At 37.1% G+C, this 19932-nt stretch overlaps 1 protein-coding gene across 1 annotated transcript; it reads right to left on the bottom strand.

The window, feature by feature from the left end:
* Positions 1 to 5563: 5563 nt before the first annotated feature.
* LONRF3 (LON peptidase N-terminal domain and ring finger 3) lies at positions 5564 to 19288 on the bottom strand (the record flags this gene model as incomplete). The annotated part of the gene is made up of 11 exons (XM_009587421.1): positions 5564 to 6007; positions 6740 to 6889; positions 7745 to 7907; positions 8962 to 9120; positions 9790 to 9911; positions 10360 to 10474; positions 13714 to 13804; positions 14473 to 14716; positions 16126 to 16281; positions 18466 to 18588; positions 19170 to 19288. Coding segments are annotated over 11 exons (1601 nt in total), but the record flags the coding sequence as incomplete, so codon positions are not given.
* Positions 19289 to 19932: the final 644 nt, after the last annotated feature.

Below are 19932 nucleotides of genomic sequence, written 5' to 3'. Positions count from 1 at the left end.
AAATGCAGCTAGGATTGATTCTTGCCTGAGACTGTAAATTAAAAGGTATCCTGGTTATAGTTTTAAATCACAGAAACCTGTAAAGCAAACAGTAATGCATGAGAGGTACCAAATCCAGAGAAGTGCATGGTAGTGCTGTAAGCCAGGCCCTCTTCAGTTCCCATTATTCTTACTTTACTACAGCAAAGAGGGAAAAAAGCACTTGATGTCCTTTACAAGTGATGAGGTTTGGGCAACTTCATTTCTGTGGTTTGGTTCCTTCACATCAAGTGTTGTTGTGTGACTGCAGGATCTAGGATCTGTTCTTTATTCCTTTATCTAAAACACCTAAAAAAGCAGCTCACATGTAATGTTTTTTCACCTCTGTAGTTCTTTGTTATGAAGCCAAAGAGTAAAGAACACAAAAATTTTAATTAGCAAACAACTCTGCACACAGACTTTGTTGGTACAACAGTTATAAGTACATCTACAAACACATACAAGTTCTTTGGACTATGATTTTTTAAAATATATTTTATATGACGATGTGAACAAATCTGGAAAAAACAAATTACTTCAACCTTATGTAGAGGTAGCTGAACAGTACTCTGTTCAGTGATATGAGAGTATAACTTAAGTTTCATTTCAAGTTCATTACAGTGCACAAAAGGATGTTTTACAAACAAATGGAATACACAAGTCCACAAAACTGTTAATTTAAAATGGCTTGATAGATATATTTCTGGCACTCTTGTAACTCAATAGCTTGATGGAATTAAATTGGACAAGTATCTGGTGCCAAATTAAGACATCTTACACAGATAGTCTTTTGCTCCTCATTTTTGTACTTCTCCCGTTCCTCACCAGGGAATTATAGAAGCTATTACATTGGTTTTGCTACACTTCTGCTCTGTAAACCTTTGTTCTGCAAGTTGAATGTAAAGATTTAAAGGTGCATATGTTTGTATTTATAAAATATATGGCTATGACTCTATTAAAAAGCTCAAGAATGGCAATAACAGAATACAGGCACTTCTATGTGAGGGTTACTTTAGACCTTATGAAACTCCAACATTAGTAAGCACTTCACATGATACCTGGATGAGTAAGAATGTAATAGTTCAGTTTTTTATTATCTACCATTTTAATCCTGTCTAAGCAGATTAGTTTCTTGTACCCAGACAATATTTATTTAGCAAAGTGTTTCAAAATAGTGACTTTGCCAAAACTACCATTTTCCTGTAGCTGTAAGACTTTCAGTGATTTACTGGGCTTTGGAATAAACCCCAGATCCTAAACTATGTGCGCTGCACCAGTTACAAGTTAGGTTGTGAAGCTGACATTAAATGAGAACTAAGCAGGGGTTGAATTCATCTGATGTAGGACTCGGGGGAACAGGGAGCACTACCTTAAGTGCATATAGTTCCATCGGGTTTTTATGCACAAAAAACCTGTAGTTAATTTACACTCTCTTAAAATAAGAGTTTGTGAACATGTTCTCATTCCTAAACACTGCATTTAAATGTAAGTCCTGTCTCATTCATTTAAACACCAGTAAAACTTCAGCACCAAGTAGAAATCATTAAAAGACCATCTAAAACAAAACTTAATTTTATAAAGCTCTTTCTCTACAGCACAGATTAAGACAGGCCTGCTACATCCAAATCCACATGATTTTTTTTAGATTAAATAATCTTTGGATTAAGAAATCCATGGTTCAGATGTTCTGTTAGTAAGTAGTCATACAGGACAGAAGGATAGGCCAAGCAATAGGTCAGCCATTCACTATGACAGCTAGTATCTCTTATTGCTACAAGGTAATGGAAGATATCAGCACTTAAAATAAAAAAAAACTAAAGAGGAACTTTTACAACTAACACCAAAATGTCACTTAAGACTTAGCATGATAATGGCCTATCACACCATTTTATAATTTCATTATTAATACTACTGAACTACCTTCCACAACTGTGTCTGAGTTCCCTGTCAGGTTTCATGATTTTTCCTGATTAATCCAGTCCTGTCTCAGGTTTACTTTCAACCAAGTCATGCTAGCCAAGATAACAGCTATTTTCATGGAAACATATCCCCTTAAGTTACTGCTACACAAAGGAGCATATAAGACAAAGCAAAGTTATTCTGAGTGTCATAAGTTTGTCTATATATGGAAATGAAAAATTAGTATTACTTCCTGCAGAAAACTTCTGTCTGTTTTTAGTTAGAAACCATATAATGTATATGTACAGAGATTTGGAAAGGTGATACAGCCAGTCTTTCTTATTTATTTTCATGTATTTTGTTAAATACTTCATTTACAGAAAAGTGAAGAGATTTCAAATTAACAAAACCGTATCTTACAAATGCAAGTCTAAAACTTTCAAGAAGTCTCTGGGAGATGTTTAGGTGGTACTGCCCAGGAGACTGGTACTTACTCAGTTATAGTTTGATCTATTCTTGGTTCCCTCTCTGCCCTCATTACAGAAGACTTGCTTTTTGTATTTCCCCCCTCCCCCTTTTTTTTTTTTTAAAGGGGGAATGATCACATTTCCTTGGAAATAAAATTTCTATTGATTTTAGTAATCCTAACTCAGTGATCTAGGGTCAGTGGAAATTGACTTCTTTGAAGAACTAGCAGGAAGCCTATGCATTACTTATGCCCTCACAACAAAGATTAATCAATATTTCTGGCCACACAGGAAATGCAAGTTCGAGTCATGTTTCTTTTTTTTTTTTAATGAGATGAGTGAGACTGCTTATGGGACTGGATTTGGCATCTAGAAAAATGTAAGAAGGTTAAATAAAATACTCCCCCCAATTAGTATTTTATCTGATCAATGCTGTTTCTATAATTAAAGTGAAGGTATTTTAAAATCTGTTCAGCTGTTTATTCACCCTGTAATAAATGGTGCATTTACATCCTTGTACTGATTAATACAACTGAAAAAAAAAAAATCAGCAATACTGTGGCATAACTAGAAGATTTTTTAGTTTTTAAACCTTATTACTGAAACTTTACCGTCTCAACTCACTGAAGGCTAAGGCTACTCCTTGTCCAGCTTTTCCTGGACAGGTTTGTGTTCTCTAGCAAATCTGTTTCTCACTATCTTTTTTTTTTCTGATGGAATTTGCAGACTTTAGCCATTAATCCAGAATGTGTGGCCATAGAGCAGTCCCAATCAGACTGCTACTGTACATGTACAGATGAACTTTCTTGATGTGTTCGGTTTGTTGTGCATATGCACGGATCAACTGTATGCATTACATGCAGTAGGGTCCAGTGTTTCCAGATTGCAACAAATGCACATGAACAAGTGTTCATGATATAGGGCATGTACATGAGTTTCTGCTTAGGAAATTCTGGCAGCTTTACTCAAGGCTAATAGAAAAGACAATATTCACTTTTAAAATCAAGGATTTTTTCCATGTCAATTTCTAAATCAACAAAATAGGCAGAATATGAGTATGTAGAAGACATAGCATGCAGGAAAAAAGAACAATGACATCAGTGAGAAAATAGTTTAAAGTAGATATTTAAGGTCCTTTTCTCACAGATAAGAGTAACAAAGTGACAGCTTTTTTCTATGGGAGCAATATGGGCTCCTTACGTTATGCAATAATACATAATGGTTTAAGGAAGAATTGCATTTAATGCAGCTTCACCTCCAAACAAGTAGAAACCACTTCATTATTGACTTATGAAGACAAATGCCATAGCAGGTGTCAGCCACCATATGCTTGTTATTGTTCCAAACATGTATTATTTCTATACATTGTTTACAGAGAAGCATGTAAAGTACCACCTATGGAAGAAGTGCAGCAATCTAGCAGTATGGAAATAAGTTGTAGCATTTCTAGAGTAGCTTAATGCAAACACAGGATACATATTCCATTTGCATCACAAGGTTGAAACACGTTTGTCTTCCATTTGTTTCTTTGGTACCCTTATGGAAAAGTTCTATAGAATTTAACAAGAGGGGGAACCAAAGGTAATTTTATGGAAACTTAACAGTATGAAAATTACTTTTAACTAATAAATGTTTCTGATGAGATGATGATGGAAAAACACATGGAAAATTGACATTAAATTCTACTGCATTTTTCCATAAAGGCATGGAATGGCAAAGAGTGCTATCATGGGTAAAAATAACAAAAATTTGTAGCATTCCGTAACATTCTCAATTCAATCTATTTTTTGCCATTGAAAAGGAAAACAATAGCTTAGAATAAAAGGCCCAGTTCTGCTCAGACTGAAATCAGTGAAAGTCAAAGTCAGATGGAGGCAAGATCAGTCCCAGAAAGTGGTACACTGAAAGCAATAAAAGAAGCAAAACAAGTATATGAACTGTTGATTCAAAAAAAAAAAATCAAAACCAAGATACTTCCTATTCTCATTTCTCATCCTATTTTTACCTCCTTTATACCTAGAAGTAATCATGCTAAAATTCACTTGTTTTCCTTGGGAGCTAGCTATTATTAGCAACACTACCCAGTCTCTTAAGAGAAATGCAATGGCTGGGCAGAGATTTGAAGCTAACAGAAACCTGAAGATTGGGGTGAAATAAATAGCATTTATTACAACATATTCCTTCTCATGTGACACAAACTGCCCTCTGAGTCCTACAGTTCAAAATAACTCCCTCCTCCCTGCCACATACACACACTCCAAAGCCAAATCCCACCAAACAATTAAAAGAAATAAAACTGATCTTAACAGCAAAAAGAGTTGATGTAAAAAAAAAAATCATCTATGTAGTAACCTACAATGAAATGATACCAGTACTTCCAGTTTTCTTTAGGAGAAGCCACTTTTCATATATAGTGGCTTGCTCTTCGCAGTTGTTTGTAGCCATTATCCATTCTTGCAAGAAAGAGTTCAGATATAAATTAAACTCCAAGTTTTCTCTGTTCTGTGAAAAATTAGGAGATAGATCCTTCTGTCACCACTATGGCCAATTCCCACTGACATCAACTGATCAATACTTGAATTTACCCAAGCACTTAAACACTCACGCTTAAGGTTAAGCATGTGCTTGACTGTTTTGTGGTATCAGGAACCTAGTTGCAAGCATAGAATCAAGCTCCAACAACTGTGCTTGAATATCTCAGACAATCTGTGTATTCAGAGACTTCATGGCAGGCTGTTTCAGGGGGAAAAAAAATCCTTCTTAGGCTACAGTAGAACTGGGGATAAGTAAAAAAAACATTCAAAGTATTTGAACAGAAATATCTGAAAAATTATCAAAGCAGTTGCTTGTGCACTGCTAGAATCACCATTTTGCCCCAGTCATAAATACAGGGTAAAACCACTATAAATAAATAGAGCAGCTCACTGTCCTTTAGAGAATGAACACATAAATAATATACATTTTGAAACAAAAAAATCATAGTGCAAAAATAAATTATCAAACGGAAGTTGTGAACATTATTTTACACAATGCTATATAAAACCTGAACCATTTGGAATAAAAGACACTGCAGTTCACTGAAATAATGCATTAACATTATTATTTCTGCTTCACGTTAAACTGCACAGTTTATCCTTTATCCACTAAAAAAATAAAAATAAAATAAATTTAAAAACCTCTTAAGCTTTTTAAAAGGTTTATGGCAAACAAGATCACTTTTTGTTCCATCACATTTGTTGTTAATTTAACAGTGCAGTGATTGAATAATCATCTCAGAGTTCCAAATGGAAACTATTGAAGTATCCATAAACATCCCTTGCTCTTTATAACTCACTGTCTTTGAAATTCAGGCTTGAAATATCCTGACACTCAAATCTGTAAGACATTATTGCAGTTAGATGAAGTTACAAGAGACAGTCTACAGTCAAGTACTGTGGGAGACTTCACAGCTCTCCTTCTCACCATCACCGTGATCGTGTACGAGACATGAATGTAAGGACACGTCTGATGCCATTCAAGCGGTCTTTGAGGGATTTCATGGCAAGGAAAGGGAGCTGAGCTCTGTTCTCAAGTGGAAGAACAGCTAGGACCCACCAGCACCAGGCTGGCCCATTAGGGTTAGCCTGCAGTAAGGGGAAAAAAGTAGAAGTTAGGATACATATAGATGGTAAGGTCTTGTTTTTGAAGATTTAACTTGGAAAACACAGTATTTTGATAGCAATCTAGCAAGCAGGTCATTTAATTGCCAACCTAATGGCTTATGATTACAGGTTGCCTTGAAACAAATTACAACCAAGTTGCACCTTTCCTAAAAATAGGATGTTGAAGACAGAAGCAAGATGCATTTCTATTTCTAGCAACAGTTTATAGGTTGGGCCTTCTAGATTTTTTTTTTTTTTATGTATTTTGTTTCCATGTTGTTATTGACCCAGTTCTTTGGGATTCCTGCCTCCCTTCTTCATACTTCATGACACTACTTCATATTTAGTTTCTGTTGTTACATTCTGTTATTTTAGGATCCCTACCATTTACAGTCCTTGAACAAGAGTACTAAGTTTCCTCTTGTCTATTTTCTCCCAGTCATTTAATTGGGAAAGTAGGCAAAAAGGCATTTAAGTCTCCTGGGGTTAATACAGTCGGCTAAGGAGTCTCAGGAAGTTACCAACATTAAATATGAGCTTTTTGTTCGCAACTGTGCTACACTGGGATACAGCAACATAACTTAGATAGTTAGCTTATGCAGGATAAATGAAGAGTATTCATATTTTCATCTTAAAACACAACGCCTCCCAGCTTATCGGATATCCCTGCTATTTCTGTCTCTAAGAGTTACATAAGCCACTGATTCTGGATACCTGTGGGTCAGGATCCTTCGCTGGCATTGGACCAAAATGACTGAGAATTCGACTTTTAAGTGCTTGCTTGAGGGAGTTAAACCACATATATGCCTGATCGTAGACAGAATCATGGAGAACAAGTAATGCAGCATACTCTTGTCCTTGCACCTGAAATGAGTAAAGAGAGGGGGAACGTTGCTGTTAGTTCAGTCTGCATGTTGGGGAAGGCACAACATTAATTTTTAGGATTTTCTGGAGTGGTAGGGGAAAGGAAAAGAAAGAAAAGCATGCCAAGGGCATTCTGGGATAAATCCTGAAAGCCAGTTCATTCTGCTCCCCCCCCCCCCGCCCCTCATCTATCAAAGCCTTCACTTTCTTACCCTATATTTTGAACCAAAGATACCTATTTGCAGAACAAGCGCTTTGTGGATTGCTATATGAAAAAACCTGTACATAAACATCATACAACACAGAACCAAAGATTATGCAAAGTTTTTTTTTTTTTTTTGAATTATTAGCAGCTCCTCAGACTAGACATTTTATCATCCCATTGTATACCAAAAGCTCATACATCACCCAGAATACTTTGACTGCCTACATATACATATATATTTTAATAAGAATTAATGTAAATAATTTTGAAGGTGTAGTGGACTCAATCCGGCTCCTTCTTACCTGAATGGGAGTTTTCTAATTGGCTTCCATGCAAATGGAGGCAGGTTCCCCCCCATCCCCGTATAAACTGCAGTTATTCTGTCTAGAAGAGTGGCAAGATCTCATCCTGGATTCACATAGTTTTGTCTTCTGCTAAAAACCTCTAGGAAAAACACCCTTCAGGATACAGGCAGTGTGTGTGCATGCTTGTGATAACTACTATGTTTCCCATCTTTAACCATGAGCAGTTAGTAAATACCACAAATTTGTTTTACTAGAAACTGTTCTACAAAAAAAGAACTCGCTGAAAACGCACGTGCTTAGAATTTCACATGTAATACAGTTTAAATGAAATATTTCTAAATTTACCTTTTGATCCTCAATGTACTCAATATCCGCTGTATTATAGCCATCACGCTGGCTGTGCTGTATCACCTTAAATCTCCTCTTGCCGATGCTGTCTACAACAGAGCGACCATCAGCAAAGAATTCAACATTTCTTATCTCCAGAATGCAGCCATAATCTGCAAACCTATTGAAATCAGAACAAAAGCAAGTAAACAAGTCTTATTCTCTCCACCCTTAGTTCCACAGAACTGCCATACAGCCAGTCCCTACCACAAAGGTATTTACCAGTGTCAGCTCATTTCTATTGTTCATAGTACTGACCCTGCTGTAGTTCAAATTATTCCACAATTGTTTTCAAAACTATCAGGAAGAATCAGGCTGACTAATATGATTAACACTAACTGCATGTTTTGGAATACAGGGAACATCTTATGAAACTGAAAGTTATACAGCCCAGAAGCACACTTTCTCCAGAATCTTAATATGTTCGGTCAATTTGTGCAGAAGAACAAGTGCAATTCAGAATATTAGAATTATGGAAGGACTATGAAATCTATAAAGAAAAAAGTTTTCCCACAATTTCAGCAGATTTTACTTTGTAGGTGTGTATTTTGTGTACATCATACTTTTTATGGTGTATACATACCCTGTAGGTATACACCATAAAAAGAAGGGAGGAAAGCTAAATACAGAGACATACATTAAGGTCAAATTACCTAAGACTGACTGTAAACGGCTCAATGTAAACGCTCAGCCAGTCCTTACGAAGGTCCTGTTGTACCTCTGCAGCCTCCACTGTATTCAGAACAGTGAGGATATAAATGTATCCCAATAGCTTAGCTATTCTTTGAATACTTTGAAAAAACTAAACCTACCAACACACCTTATTGCCATTTCAATTTGATTGCTTGTGCAAAAGCATTCAACAGATTTCAAAAGAGTAGAAAATACACTTCCTTTTCATGTATTACAAGACGTCTGCAGCTCAACTCTGTATAATACACACTAGCTATGTGTGTTTCAAGAAAAATGGGCAGTCATATTAATCAGAAGCTAAGTGCTCAAGAGAGAAACTTCAGTCTTCTCAATGTCTTTAACCAGCATGATTAAGAAGAAACTTTCTGTACTGGAAAACTATCACAGATACTGCAGCCATGGACCTTTCTGCACCTCTCCAGAGAGACTTGCTCCAGACTAAGTGGGGTAGGTGACATAGTCCGAGCACGCTGCTCACTCACCCCTTTACAGGGTCACTGATGCACATCCCAAATTGTTTGGTGCCAGTCTCCATGCACCTTCGAATCATCAGGCGATAACATGGCTCAAAAATGTGCAAAGGGCACGGGACTGTAGGATAAGCCATTGTGCAGACAAATATAGGAACATTCTTATTTAGGCTGTAAGAAAAAAAGGACAAATCAGATATGACATTTGACCAAACTACTGACAAGGTATAAAATACATTTTATACAGTAACATACTCTTTAAAATTATGGTATCTTTAAATAGAAATTATAACATCTTCAGAATAAAATTCTTAATGGAGTAAGTTAAAACTAAAATTATTTTTCCCCTTAATTGACTAGATATTATGGAAAATGATATACCACTTACTAGCAGAAGTTACGCTTTTTTAGTTATGCTTTCTGGTTTTGCTAGTGAGAGCATTAATGCATCTCTATTATTGCTTTTATTTACTTTATTTTCCCTAATCCCATTTCTTCCCTACCCATTACATTCCAACCCCCAGCCTGTGAGACTGCTTCCACTTATTGTCTCACTCTGTGGCTTTCATGGAGGGCCGCAGAAAGCAACCACATTGCTTTATACCTTGTTTATAAAGCAACCTTCTGGATTTCTTCTACTTCTGTTTATTGTTCAGCACAGTGTCCAGTTTTTATGCCAACTCAAAGCACAATTTCACCTGGACCCTGTTCTGCTTGAAATCACATGATACCAAGAAAGAAGCTCCTCTATCAGCATCTTAGCTCGTGTTCCACAGCAGCAGGAGCCATTCATCAGCTAACAGCAGTAGTATTAGAGATTGGATTTTACATTTTACATACTTGGAAAGCTCTGCTATTTCCTCTTCATAAATCTTTCTTCTTTCAGTGAGTTCCTCTGGAAGATATCTAGCTATTAATTCCTCCATTAGTACTGTTTTACAGTATTTCCTCATAGCCAAGCACTGCAGTAAAAACACAGACAAGCAGTTATAGATAATGTCTAGCATTTCAAAGTATATGGTGCCTGTGCACAAGGTAGTCATCTGTTAGCTCCATTTTCTTGTATCTATAGCAAAAAATGATCTTTTAACCTTGCACTGCCACTGAAAAGATGTTTATTGAACTATTCCATATGTTACGGTCATTATCTTAGACAATCTGTAGGTGATTTCCCTTCCCTTCCCAGATTTTCCAAGTACAGGTCTGGCCCTAAGGTTTGAACAGGGGAGACTATCCATGCTTTCCAAGTGATAAGGGCATTTAATTTAACCAAAAAAAAAAATCAATCACAATTTTTCTTAAGTTATGTAATATTTCTTTTGAGTTGGGAAATATCAAGGTTTCTGAAGGTGCTACTTGATCCTATCCTATGCCCTTGAATTTATTCCAAGAAAATCCAAGCATCATTACCTCCGAGAGCCCTTCCTTGCACAGGGGACATTTTGGGTTGTGATCCAGGCATCTCTCAAGACATTTGAGACAGAAGGTGTGTCCACAAGGTGTAGTGACAGGTTCGTAGAAGAGCCTGGATTGGAAAAATCCAAACCGAAAAAGACAACAATATCGTGTACCAAAGTAAAAGACAAAGCTATTACCAGAAAAAGCTGTATTCATTCACTAATTTAACTACTGACTACTCCAGGGATAAAGTGGTTCCTTGCTTTTCATTTCTTCAACCAACTTTTGTATTTATTCAGCTTAGACTTTTGTATTGCCACCTAATGTGAAAGGCAGCCCTGATTTCAGTGAATGTGAGGGAGAATATTGTCATTCCAACAAGCCAGGATTTAATTTTCCTCTATGTGAGCGATAAGAAGCAGAAGTTGGACCATCTAACTTTTTCTAATGAAATTGAGCAATACTTGCACAACTATTATTGTGGAAATCATGTGATTACTTGTATGTGTAAAGCTAAGCACAAAATAGCTATTTGCAGTAATAGCCCACATAAGTGATTGCAATAAACTGTATTACTGCCAACTCTAATGTGGGCTTGGAAAGCAGTTTTGTGGGAATGGACAGTTTTTAACCTTCAAATGACTGCTTTTCTGCGAAATAAGTGACATCAGATTCATGTTTCATCTAGAAAAAAGAAATATTAAATATATAAGGCCAAGTCTGCAAAGTATCATGGTATCTAATCTTTACCCATTTCAAGTAACTCTGACACTTATTTTCACGTAGGGATTTTTGACTTACTATGATTATGTGATATTGCAAAGTGATGTTTCCTTGCCAGTAAGTACCTTAAAGTCATGTAAATAATATAGAAGTTTTTTTAAAATAGAAAACATTAAAAACTAGACATTTAGTTGTTTGGCTATATTTACAATATTTACAAAATATTACTATATTTTACAACATACTGTCTAAGCATTTTAGGGTCTCAAATATTAGTCCAATCATAATTTAAGTGAAGTAATAAGTTTACTTTAAAATATTACTTTATCAAAGCAGTACACTAAGTTCTATCATACATGTGGAAATTACAAATATGTAACCCACATTTACTGGCATCTTTAACAAGATGAGTGTATTTAAGAACATAATTGGCTCTTAACAAGATTGCCATAGCCAGTTTATTAAATGTCATTAGTTACTACAAATATTGACATTTAAGCAAGGGAACATATGAAGAAGTATCTAAAAAACCACACCTATCTTATTGCAACTTGACTGTATAATTGAAAACCCTTGTTAATTGTTTAGTGAACAGAAACCTCACTGCACCAAGGCTACCTTATTGTTTTGAACTATGTAAAATACTAAATTCTACAATATGTTTCAGTAATAACTGGTTTGCATAGGTAACTATTTAGTAGCGACTTACTTGATCTGAAATGTTAGCATAAAGACAAGAAAAATTCCTGTTAAAATGCATGATTCTGCTCTAGTTCTCACTGAAGCCAGCAACAGCTTTTTCCCAACAACTCTAAGGAGACCTGGACCAGCCTCATGACTTGCAGAAAGGAACACTATACACCAAGATTTCTCATGACATCACTTTAAGCTATTGTAACAGCAGAAGCTAAAAATTCTCTCCTGCTGAGTAATGCTCCTTCATTTCTCACCAATATGTTGCTTTGACTATTATTTTTTATTTTCTGCTTGCTGCTGGAGCAAATGTAGATCAATAACATTTTGGCCACTCCATCAGACAAATAGGTTAATAACAGCTCCTGCAGTTAACTGTGAACAGGTCAGTAGGTAACTAGGTAATTAGTCCAAAGTATCTCAAGATCCAAATCCCTAAAATACTTCTGAAGAACATGGCAGGAAGTAATTATGATCAATCTGCATCAATAGCAAGAAAAAGATCTTGTGACAGCTTCCCTTAGCACAAGTCTCCATTGTTGCAGTGATGTTACAAAGCTAACATCCTTCTAGATGCAAGGCCTGTATTTGTGATTGCAGTTACAAAATCAGCATCAACATCCTCTATACTGTAAGGGAACCAGCAATCCTTGAGCTCATTATTTTACAAGTGTATTTTAGTCTGGCTGTTTCTGATTTAACATAAAAGATGAGGAAGTAGGGCTAATTAATTTTATTAAAAACATCTAAAAAATGTTTTGTGGACATAACGATCATAAACACACAGACTCATTAAAACCAGCTAAGACCAATTGTGTGGCTTTGTTAGAGGAAAGTTTTGCTCTTAGCAGTATCAAGTGTTTTGACAGCTGTATAAACTTTTGGAGCACGTTTCAACTGTAGGCAGACAGAGGGAGAGGGGGCAGATCTTATTTATTCCAAGCAGAAGCAAATCAAACAACACAGCAGTTGTTCCCCCAAAGGTTTCTGTTTGAAATAAATTGAAGCTCCACCCCCCCAGTATACAAACAACAAAACAAAGCAAATCCACATTTCTCCAGGCACAGGCTTCAGAAATAAATCCATGAAGAGGCTATCTGCTATGTAAGAATTTAAAATACAGTGCAAGACTAACCCCAACATACATTATTGATAAATCTGAGTGAGTAAAGAGACAAACCTAAGCAACACTCACTGCAGAGGTCAAGACCCCTGTGAAACACCTTCCCAACATTTCCTTCTAAAAAGTCAGTGACAAAACCCCACATGTATATTTACCAAAATTAACACGTTTTTACAGAACAAGTAGTGAAATAGATGTAGTTGACAACTCTTACTGTTTTTATCAAGTCATTGCTGTCCCCGAGAATAACTCTGTTATTTACTGGAAGAAGATCATCAAGCAAGGGTAGTGATGGCCTTAATAAACTAAGGAACACATCTCTAAAGCAATAGAGGAAAAACATGCTCTTGTTTGCTTGCAAAATCCTCCAATTGCAATAGCAGCAACACAGTACTTTACACGCAAGCTTGGAATATTCATAGGATGTGGTCTCTTTAGCTATTTTGTGCGTTATATAACATCATACATGGCTCTACAAATTCCAAAGGACAAACTGTGGTTTTGTGCACTAAGTGTGTCAGTGGGTGGGCGTGTGTAAGTGGTGAGAGGAAATCTTTCAGACACCTTCACTAACATGCGTAGCCCTCACATGACCGTATGTGTCCTTTCCCAAACAATCACTAGCCTAGAGCAGATCAAAAAGTTCCTATTCATCAACAGTGTTCAGAACCCAAGGTCTAGAAATGCATAACTGGAGTAACAATTATAAAAGCTAATTTCAAGTCAGAAGCAAAAATAAGTACCAAGAAAGCTAGAAAATATCTAGGTCATAAAAGGGCAAGATGTGTCTTAAAAGCTAAAGACATCCACAAGAAAACAATGGATACCTCATACACAGGGAGCAGTCCAAATCTGATGGATCCACAAATTCAAATGGAATATGTTGTCCAGTACTATTTCCCTTAGTATCAACTGTATCTATCAAAAAACATATTATAATGTGATTGAACAGAACTATGTAAACACAACAGTATTCTGTGTATCTACAAGCAGCATCCAATATTTAAATGTGTATTGTACTTGCAAGTTACTGAACCATTAACCATCATTACAATAATTTCTATGCAGAGCATCAAATTCAGCTTTGGCACAAATCAGCATACCTCCCCTTAATTTTGCTGATGTTATACGCACTTGCAGAGGGCTGAATTTAGCCTTGCATTAACAATTAATGTCAAAACATTTTTTATTAGTGTTGGAAGTCTAAAGTGGGACAAATTCTTCTGTTATACCACAGCATGAAAACAAGGCCAGATATCACAGACAAACAGAATTTGTGCTTTTAAACAAACTTTTAAAAATTGATCCAGAAAGTACTAAGACCATGTACAACATTGACGTTCCTTAAAAGATTCAGAGCTCTGCTGATAAACAAGCACTTCACCCAACCTTCTTAGCCTCCTTTTTAGACTAAAATAATTCTTTTTTTTTTTAAGACACAAGATTCCACATCATGCCCTCGTTAGTCTAAAGAGAAAATATAAAAGCCAAAGTATAATTTGGACCCTCTTCCTCTGAGTTTTATAAAAGCAAAATTTCCACAAATTGCATGCCATGGAACTTATCCTGTGCGTAATTAAACATACCTTTCTTCATCAGTTTGCAGGGTACCTCAGCATTTCGCACCTCCTCTGAGCAGCACTTCCTTTTCAGGAGGCTGCACTTCTCAGAAATGAGAAAGGCAGACTCCGGCACGGAGGCGAGTTTGTTCTCCTCCTCTGAGCAATCCTTTTTGCTCTCTGTAATTTGTATAGATTTCCTCAAACTACCAGAAGTAGTTACATTTGGTTCCTCTTGAAGGGGAAAAGCCTTTTTCTGTTCCACATTTACCTGTGTGCAGAGAGAATTGACATTAGACCAATGTTCCAACAACTTGCTAAGGAAAAAACCCCAAACCTGTCACAAGTCTTTAATATTATGGATCACCAGGAAGGACTTTGTAGGTCAAGAAGCAACAGTTTGAGAATTGCTGTGTCAGGGCCTGATTTTAATAGGAAAAAAAAAGTGAACTATTTCTGTCCCCACCCCACCCCCCTGCCCACCCCGGCACTGAATATTTTCAGCCCTTATATGTGGCTTTATAGCTTGGTCATGAAATATAGCTTGATTCAGGCAGAATTGTGGCTAGATCTCAAGTTAAATATATTGTTATCATTTAACCTATGGAAAAATGCATATTGTTTATATCAGAATGATGGTATCAACCATCAAACAATCAAAACAATGCGAGTTTATTTTAAGGAAGCAGTATAAACAAACAAAATTTATAACACACAAAATGCACAGAGCTTCCTTCAGCAAGACAGATTTCTTTCGCAAAGGATAAAACGATCATTCTTTATCCCGTTACGGCTACAGAACAACCTGTGAGCCGCCATTACACAGGACATCACCTATGAGCTTGTCACGTCAACTCCCCAGATGAACCTGAAAGCAGATACTGTGGATTGTGATCAGGAGCTGTGGTGATGTGTAACATGCAGAAAGATGAGTGAACTGTCCCTCAAATGACTTCATGAAAGGGTCATACTAAAGGATTTCTTTTCAGAATATCCTAATAGCCTTTCCAGAAGGCAATATCACTGATTGTTCTTACCAGTCTCAACAAGGCTGCTCAAAACATACCATTTTTGTTTGTAAGGACTAGCGAAGTTTTCTCCTACACATACAGTATACGAGGATACACCTATCCTCAAAGTTCAGGTTTCAGTGAAGCAAAAGTGGTCCTTACAAACCCATGAATGTAAACCTCTATAGCCATTTACAAAACCATGGCTGTGAAACCAAACTTATGGAGTAGCTAATATATCTTACGTGGCTCCACAATAACCTCTAAGCAGCATACAGAATCTGAATGCAGGATGATTTTGTCACTGACATCGTCAGTTACAGTTCAAGCTGAAACCCTACATTTTAGCATTTCACAGCTTTTGAGGGTATCTCAATCCAATCATCAGAGGCCCTTTCCCACTACCAACTACTTAGAAGAGCTAAAGACAGTTACAGGAATAGTACCCACTCAATTCTGGCATTAAATTTATCAGAAAAACAACAGAGGACTTCTATTAAAGAAAAAGAAGAAGTCAGATAAAGAGGCTTCAGTAAGTCAACTTTGTTTTGAAACTCAATAAAAATCTGAGAAAATGTATCCTGCTAGAGGTGAAAAGGAGGGAAGGTTTCCCAATGTGAACATAAAACACACAACAAATTAAGAACCACACATCAGACTTGATCTTTACCTTGAGCAACCTTTGTAGGTTATGGCTGGTGCCTCCAGATCCCACTGAATTTAGGAGATTCCCCTTTAATCTAGAGTGATGTGACAACAGCTGCAGGATATCGGGTAAGTGTTCCTGAGCATTTCCCGGGATGAGTGAAAACAAACTAAGTAGAAGCTGTGATATAAAACAGAATACTTCACTGCTTAGTTCCTTCCTTGCAACCTCTAAATGAAAAAGCAAGTAAGGGAATAGTTGAAAGAAGCATCCTTGATTTTCTTAAAACCATTTAAAGAGCCCTTTAGACTAGGGTAAGAACAAAAAGAAGTGCAAGAGCTAATGCAATATAGGTCAAACAGACAGCGAGAGACATTTTCAGAGTTAAATAAGCCCATAAAGTTATTAACCATTCTCTGATGTGACACACACATGCCTTTGTTCTCTTGTCCTGAAGTTCAGAGCTCACCAGAAATCACTAACATCTTTAAGTATGTTTTTTGCTGCACATCAGAAGCTTTTGCTGGCGTTTACTAGTACAGAAAGCACTCATCTCACAGGCTTAATCCAAGTTCAGTTAAGTAAACATTTCTGATATTGTAAACTGTAGCTATTTTTAATTCACTTAAGTGAGAATACAAAAAAATGTAGGCAGTAGAAAAATACTGTTTGTTCATTTGCTATCAGAAAATAAGTGAATCTGTATCAAGTAGCAGCTTGTAGCCACTTGTACAGCATAGCTTATCAGATGATTATTTAAGGAAAGAAACAGAGCTGAATGGAAATTCACACTTCGAAAACTAATTTCAACATACTAGTGAGGTGATCCTGCTGATGCCTGAGGAAGCCACATGACAGCTACAATTTCTTTTTAAAGCCAAAAAGGACTCCACAGGACCACACTATGTCAAAACTAACATGGACAGACAGTTAATACAAACAGAACATCACAGCTGCACCTGAAGAATTTGGTAAAATGTACTATGTCATTGTTATGCAAACAGCCTTGGGAACAACCCAGTAGAATACTGCATCATGGATGAACTCTGTGTCTGATGAGTGCACGAGTAATTCTTTCAGTCATAAGAAGCCTAGTTTTTCTCAGAACCCCACTGCTTAGAAATTAGGTGTCTTGGATAAGGGTATTTGGAGTCTGAATTTAGAAACATATCGTTTGTTCCTGCTCTTCTTGCTCTAGTGCACAGGAAGTCTCCCAGCATGACTATGAGAACAAATCATGACACAATGACAGGGAAAGACTGGATGGAACCCACTGTGAAAAAACCCAACCAACCAAAACCCCCAAATATCAGTGACAAAAAACTCACAGGAGATGGAAATCTCAACCATACACAAAATGAGATAAAAATTTGATTGCACTACAGCCATCCAGGTTATACCCTCTCAGTTACCTTCATGAACAGTGCTTTACTGTAAGAATTCTGCTGTGCTTTTAGAAAGCCTTACGTATTACAGCACACTAACCCAAAAGCTCCCATCCCACCAGTGATGGAGAAAAGCATGAATACACTACTATAAAAGAAAATTGAGTACAAGGAAAATAGAACTATTACATTTTTATTACCATAAGCTATCACTGCAATGCTGAGCCTTTTAGCTATGACTACAAAAAAAATGGTCAAATGTCAAAACACCAATTCACAGGAAATCAGAGGGTGTGCAAAACAGAGCAGTCTTCACAAAAACCATTTCAGAATCCACACACCACATCTTAGGGCTGCTACTGAAAAAAGCCTCACTACAGATCCATTTTGTTGCTTATTTAGCATTAATTATTAGCAACCTTTAAAAACTATTTTAAAACAGCTCTTCTTCTGCTGACTGCTTCCTTTCACGCCTCCTTCACACACTGATACTCGGCGCGGCACGACTGGCGGTAGGAAGAGAGCTGCTGCTCCCAAGTGGAGTTTGACGGGTGCTGCGTGTTACATTCTGCCAGTCAACGGCCTGATACAACGTTCAGTAGCAACTCCCCCTCTTCTGCACTCTGTCATTGGTAATACATTGCCAAGCCAGGAAACAGATTAGAAATTTGACTATAGAGAATCACAATAGTCTGTGGGTGGCAATTATTACAATTCAGCTTTGCTTCAGATTTGCTGATGCTAACACCATGAGTAACTGTTTCCACATAGTGCCTGCCGAGTATGTTTTCCAGGTACCTCCCTATTTTCAAGTGAGCAATACATGTAACTCAAGTTTGAACAACAGTCTGGATATATGTCTCCATCCAGCTCCTTGCAGTAATGACAGAGAGGGGAAAAGAGAAGAAAAATTCTTATCCTCCTTTATGAAAGGCCACTGAAAACAACAGCGCAGTTCCAGATGATTTAGGGAACTCACCTTTTGTGCCTCAGACTTGGCTGTCTTGTTCCCAGTATCTAGAGCAAGGCAGAATAGAAACTCTCTTAAAGCTTCTTCTGTTTTCCCCAGATTAGCTAATGCTTGTCCTTTCCTTAGGTGACCCTGCAATGAAACACATCCATAGTTGCAGCTTTTGTTCTTTTGTCATGAGAACATGCAATAAAACCAAGATGAAATTACAAAAGATCTTTCCAGAGAATAAAAATTTAGGCAGGGAGAATCACTGTAACCGTCTCTTATACCTAGACACCACCAGTGTCTCGATTTTTAACCACAATGGTCCTGAAAACTCTTACAGACAGAACTGGCATATTCTCTAACTCAAGCAAGTATGATTCTCACAGCACCTGAGCCCAGCTGATTCCCTACATTAATTGCCTAAAACAGTCATTACGTCCTTATAGAATGACTTAAGCACAGCATTCGATTTTTAGAAAGAGTTCATGAACTTGAGATTCATCCAGGTCAAAGGTAATAGTGTTAGCTCATCCTCCAGGATTATCACTCTCTTCCTTCACCTCGGGAAGCTCAAGAATATCGTGGTTAAATGTAAATCACAGGAGTCCAAAAAGTTAAAGGACTTAAAGCCTCCCCCCGATTCAGCTGTCTGACCATTCTAGCAGCTTTCTATCCAAGGCAGTATCAAGGTTTTAAAACAAAGTACAACTGGAGTGAGAACTTACTTTCAACCAGTATGGCTGGAGCCTGCATGCTGTTTCTGCATCATGCAATGCATCTTCGCAAGCTTTCAAAGTAGAGTTAATCTGGGACCGGTTGCTGTATAGTAAGTGGTCATTTGGAGCTGTAGGAAATAGAAAAATTGGTTGATTGAAGTAAATTAAAAATTAGTTACATAAGCTTTATTCCTTAATTTTTTTTTTTTTCCAAACACATGTTGGTGCTTCCAAGTTGTACAAATCCACAAAATACCCAGTTTTTAAATAGCTATGTACTGAATGAAATCTTGAAACCTTTTTGGGCAACTCCAGACAAAGTGTCAGCTACGTATTATATAACTGCAGGGACCGTTGCATAAATAAATGCCGAGACGCTCACACAATAAATTAGCAGCTCTGACTGAGGATCGATGGTTGATAGAAACATACAGGAGACATTTAAGGTGGCAAGAGGAATGCTGTCGTACTGTAGGGAGGAGTTTCAAAATTTTTAGCATCCAAGTTTTTAAGTGATAGATAAGGATCTTTTCGTGCCGTAGCTCAACACAGGAAAACAAGTGACAACGACAAGAATCGGCTCACGCTACAGCAGTGCAGATGAAGTGATCTCCCAGTTACACACACTGCCTGTTGTAGCACCAAGACACGGTGCGTACCGGATAACGGCCGTACGCTTTTGTTTGGCATGCTCTCTCATTTAAATGAAACTCTTACCCGTAATACCTTGCCTTTAATTTCCACTCGCTGCGTGCAGCGTCAGCTGCTTTTC

The sequence above is a fragment of the Fulmarus glacialis genome, unplaced genomic scaffold (genome assembly GCF_000690835.1).
Source record: "Fulmarus glacialis isolate BGI_N327 unplaced genomic scaffold, ASM69083v1 scaffold9421, whole genome shotgun sequence".
In the NCBI taxonomy this organism is placed as follows: Eukaryota; Metazoa; Chordata; class Aves; order Procellariiformes; family Procellariidae; genus Fulmarus; species Fulmarus glacialis.
This window is presented reverse-complemented; position numbering and strand designations above follow the sequence as displayed.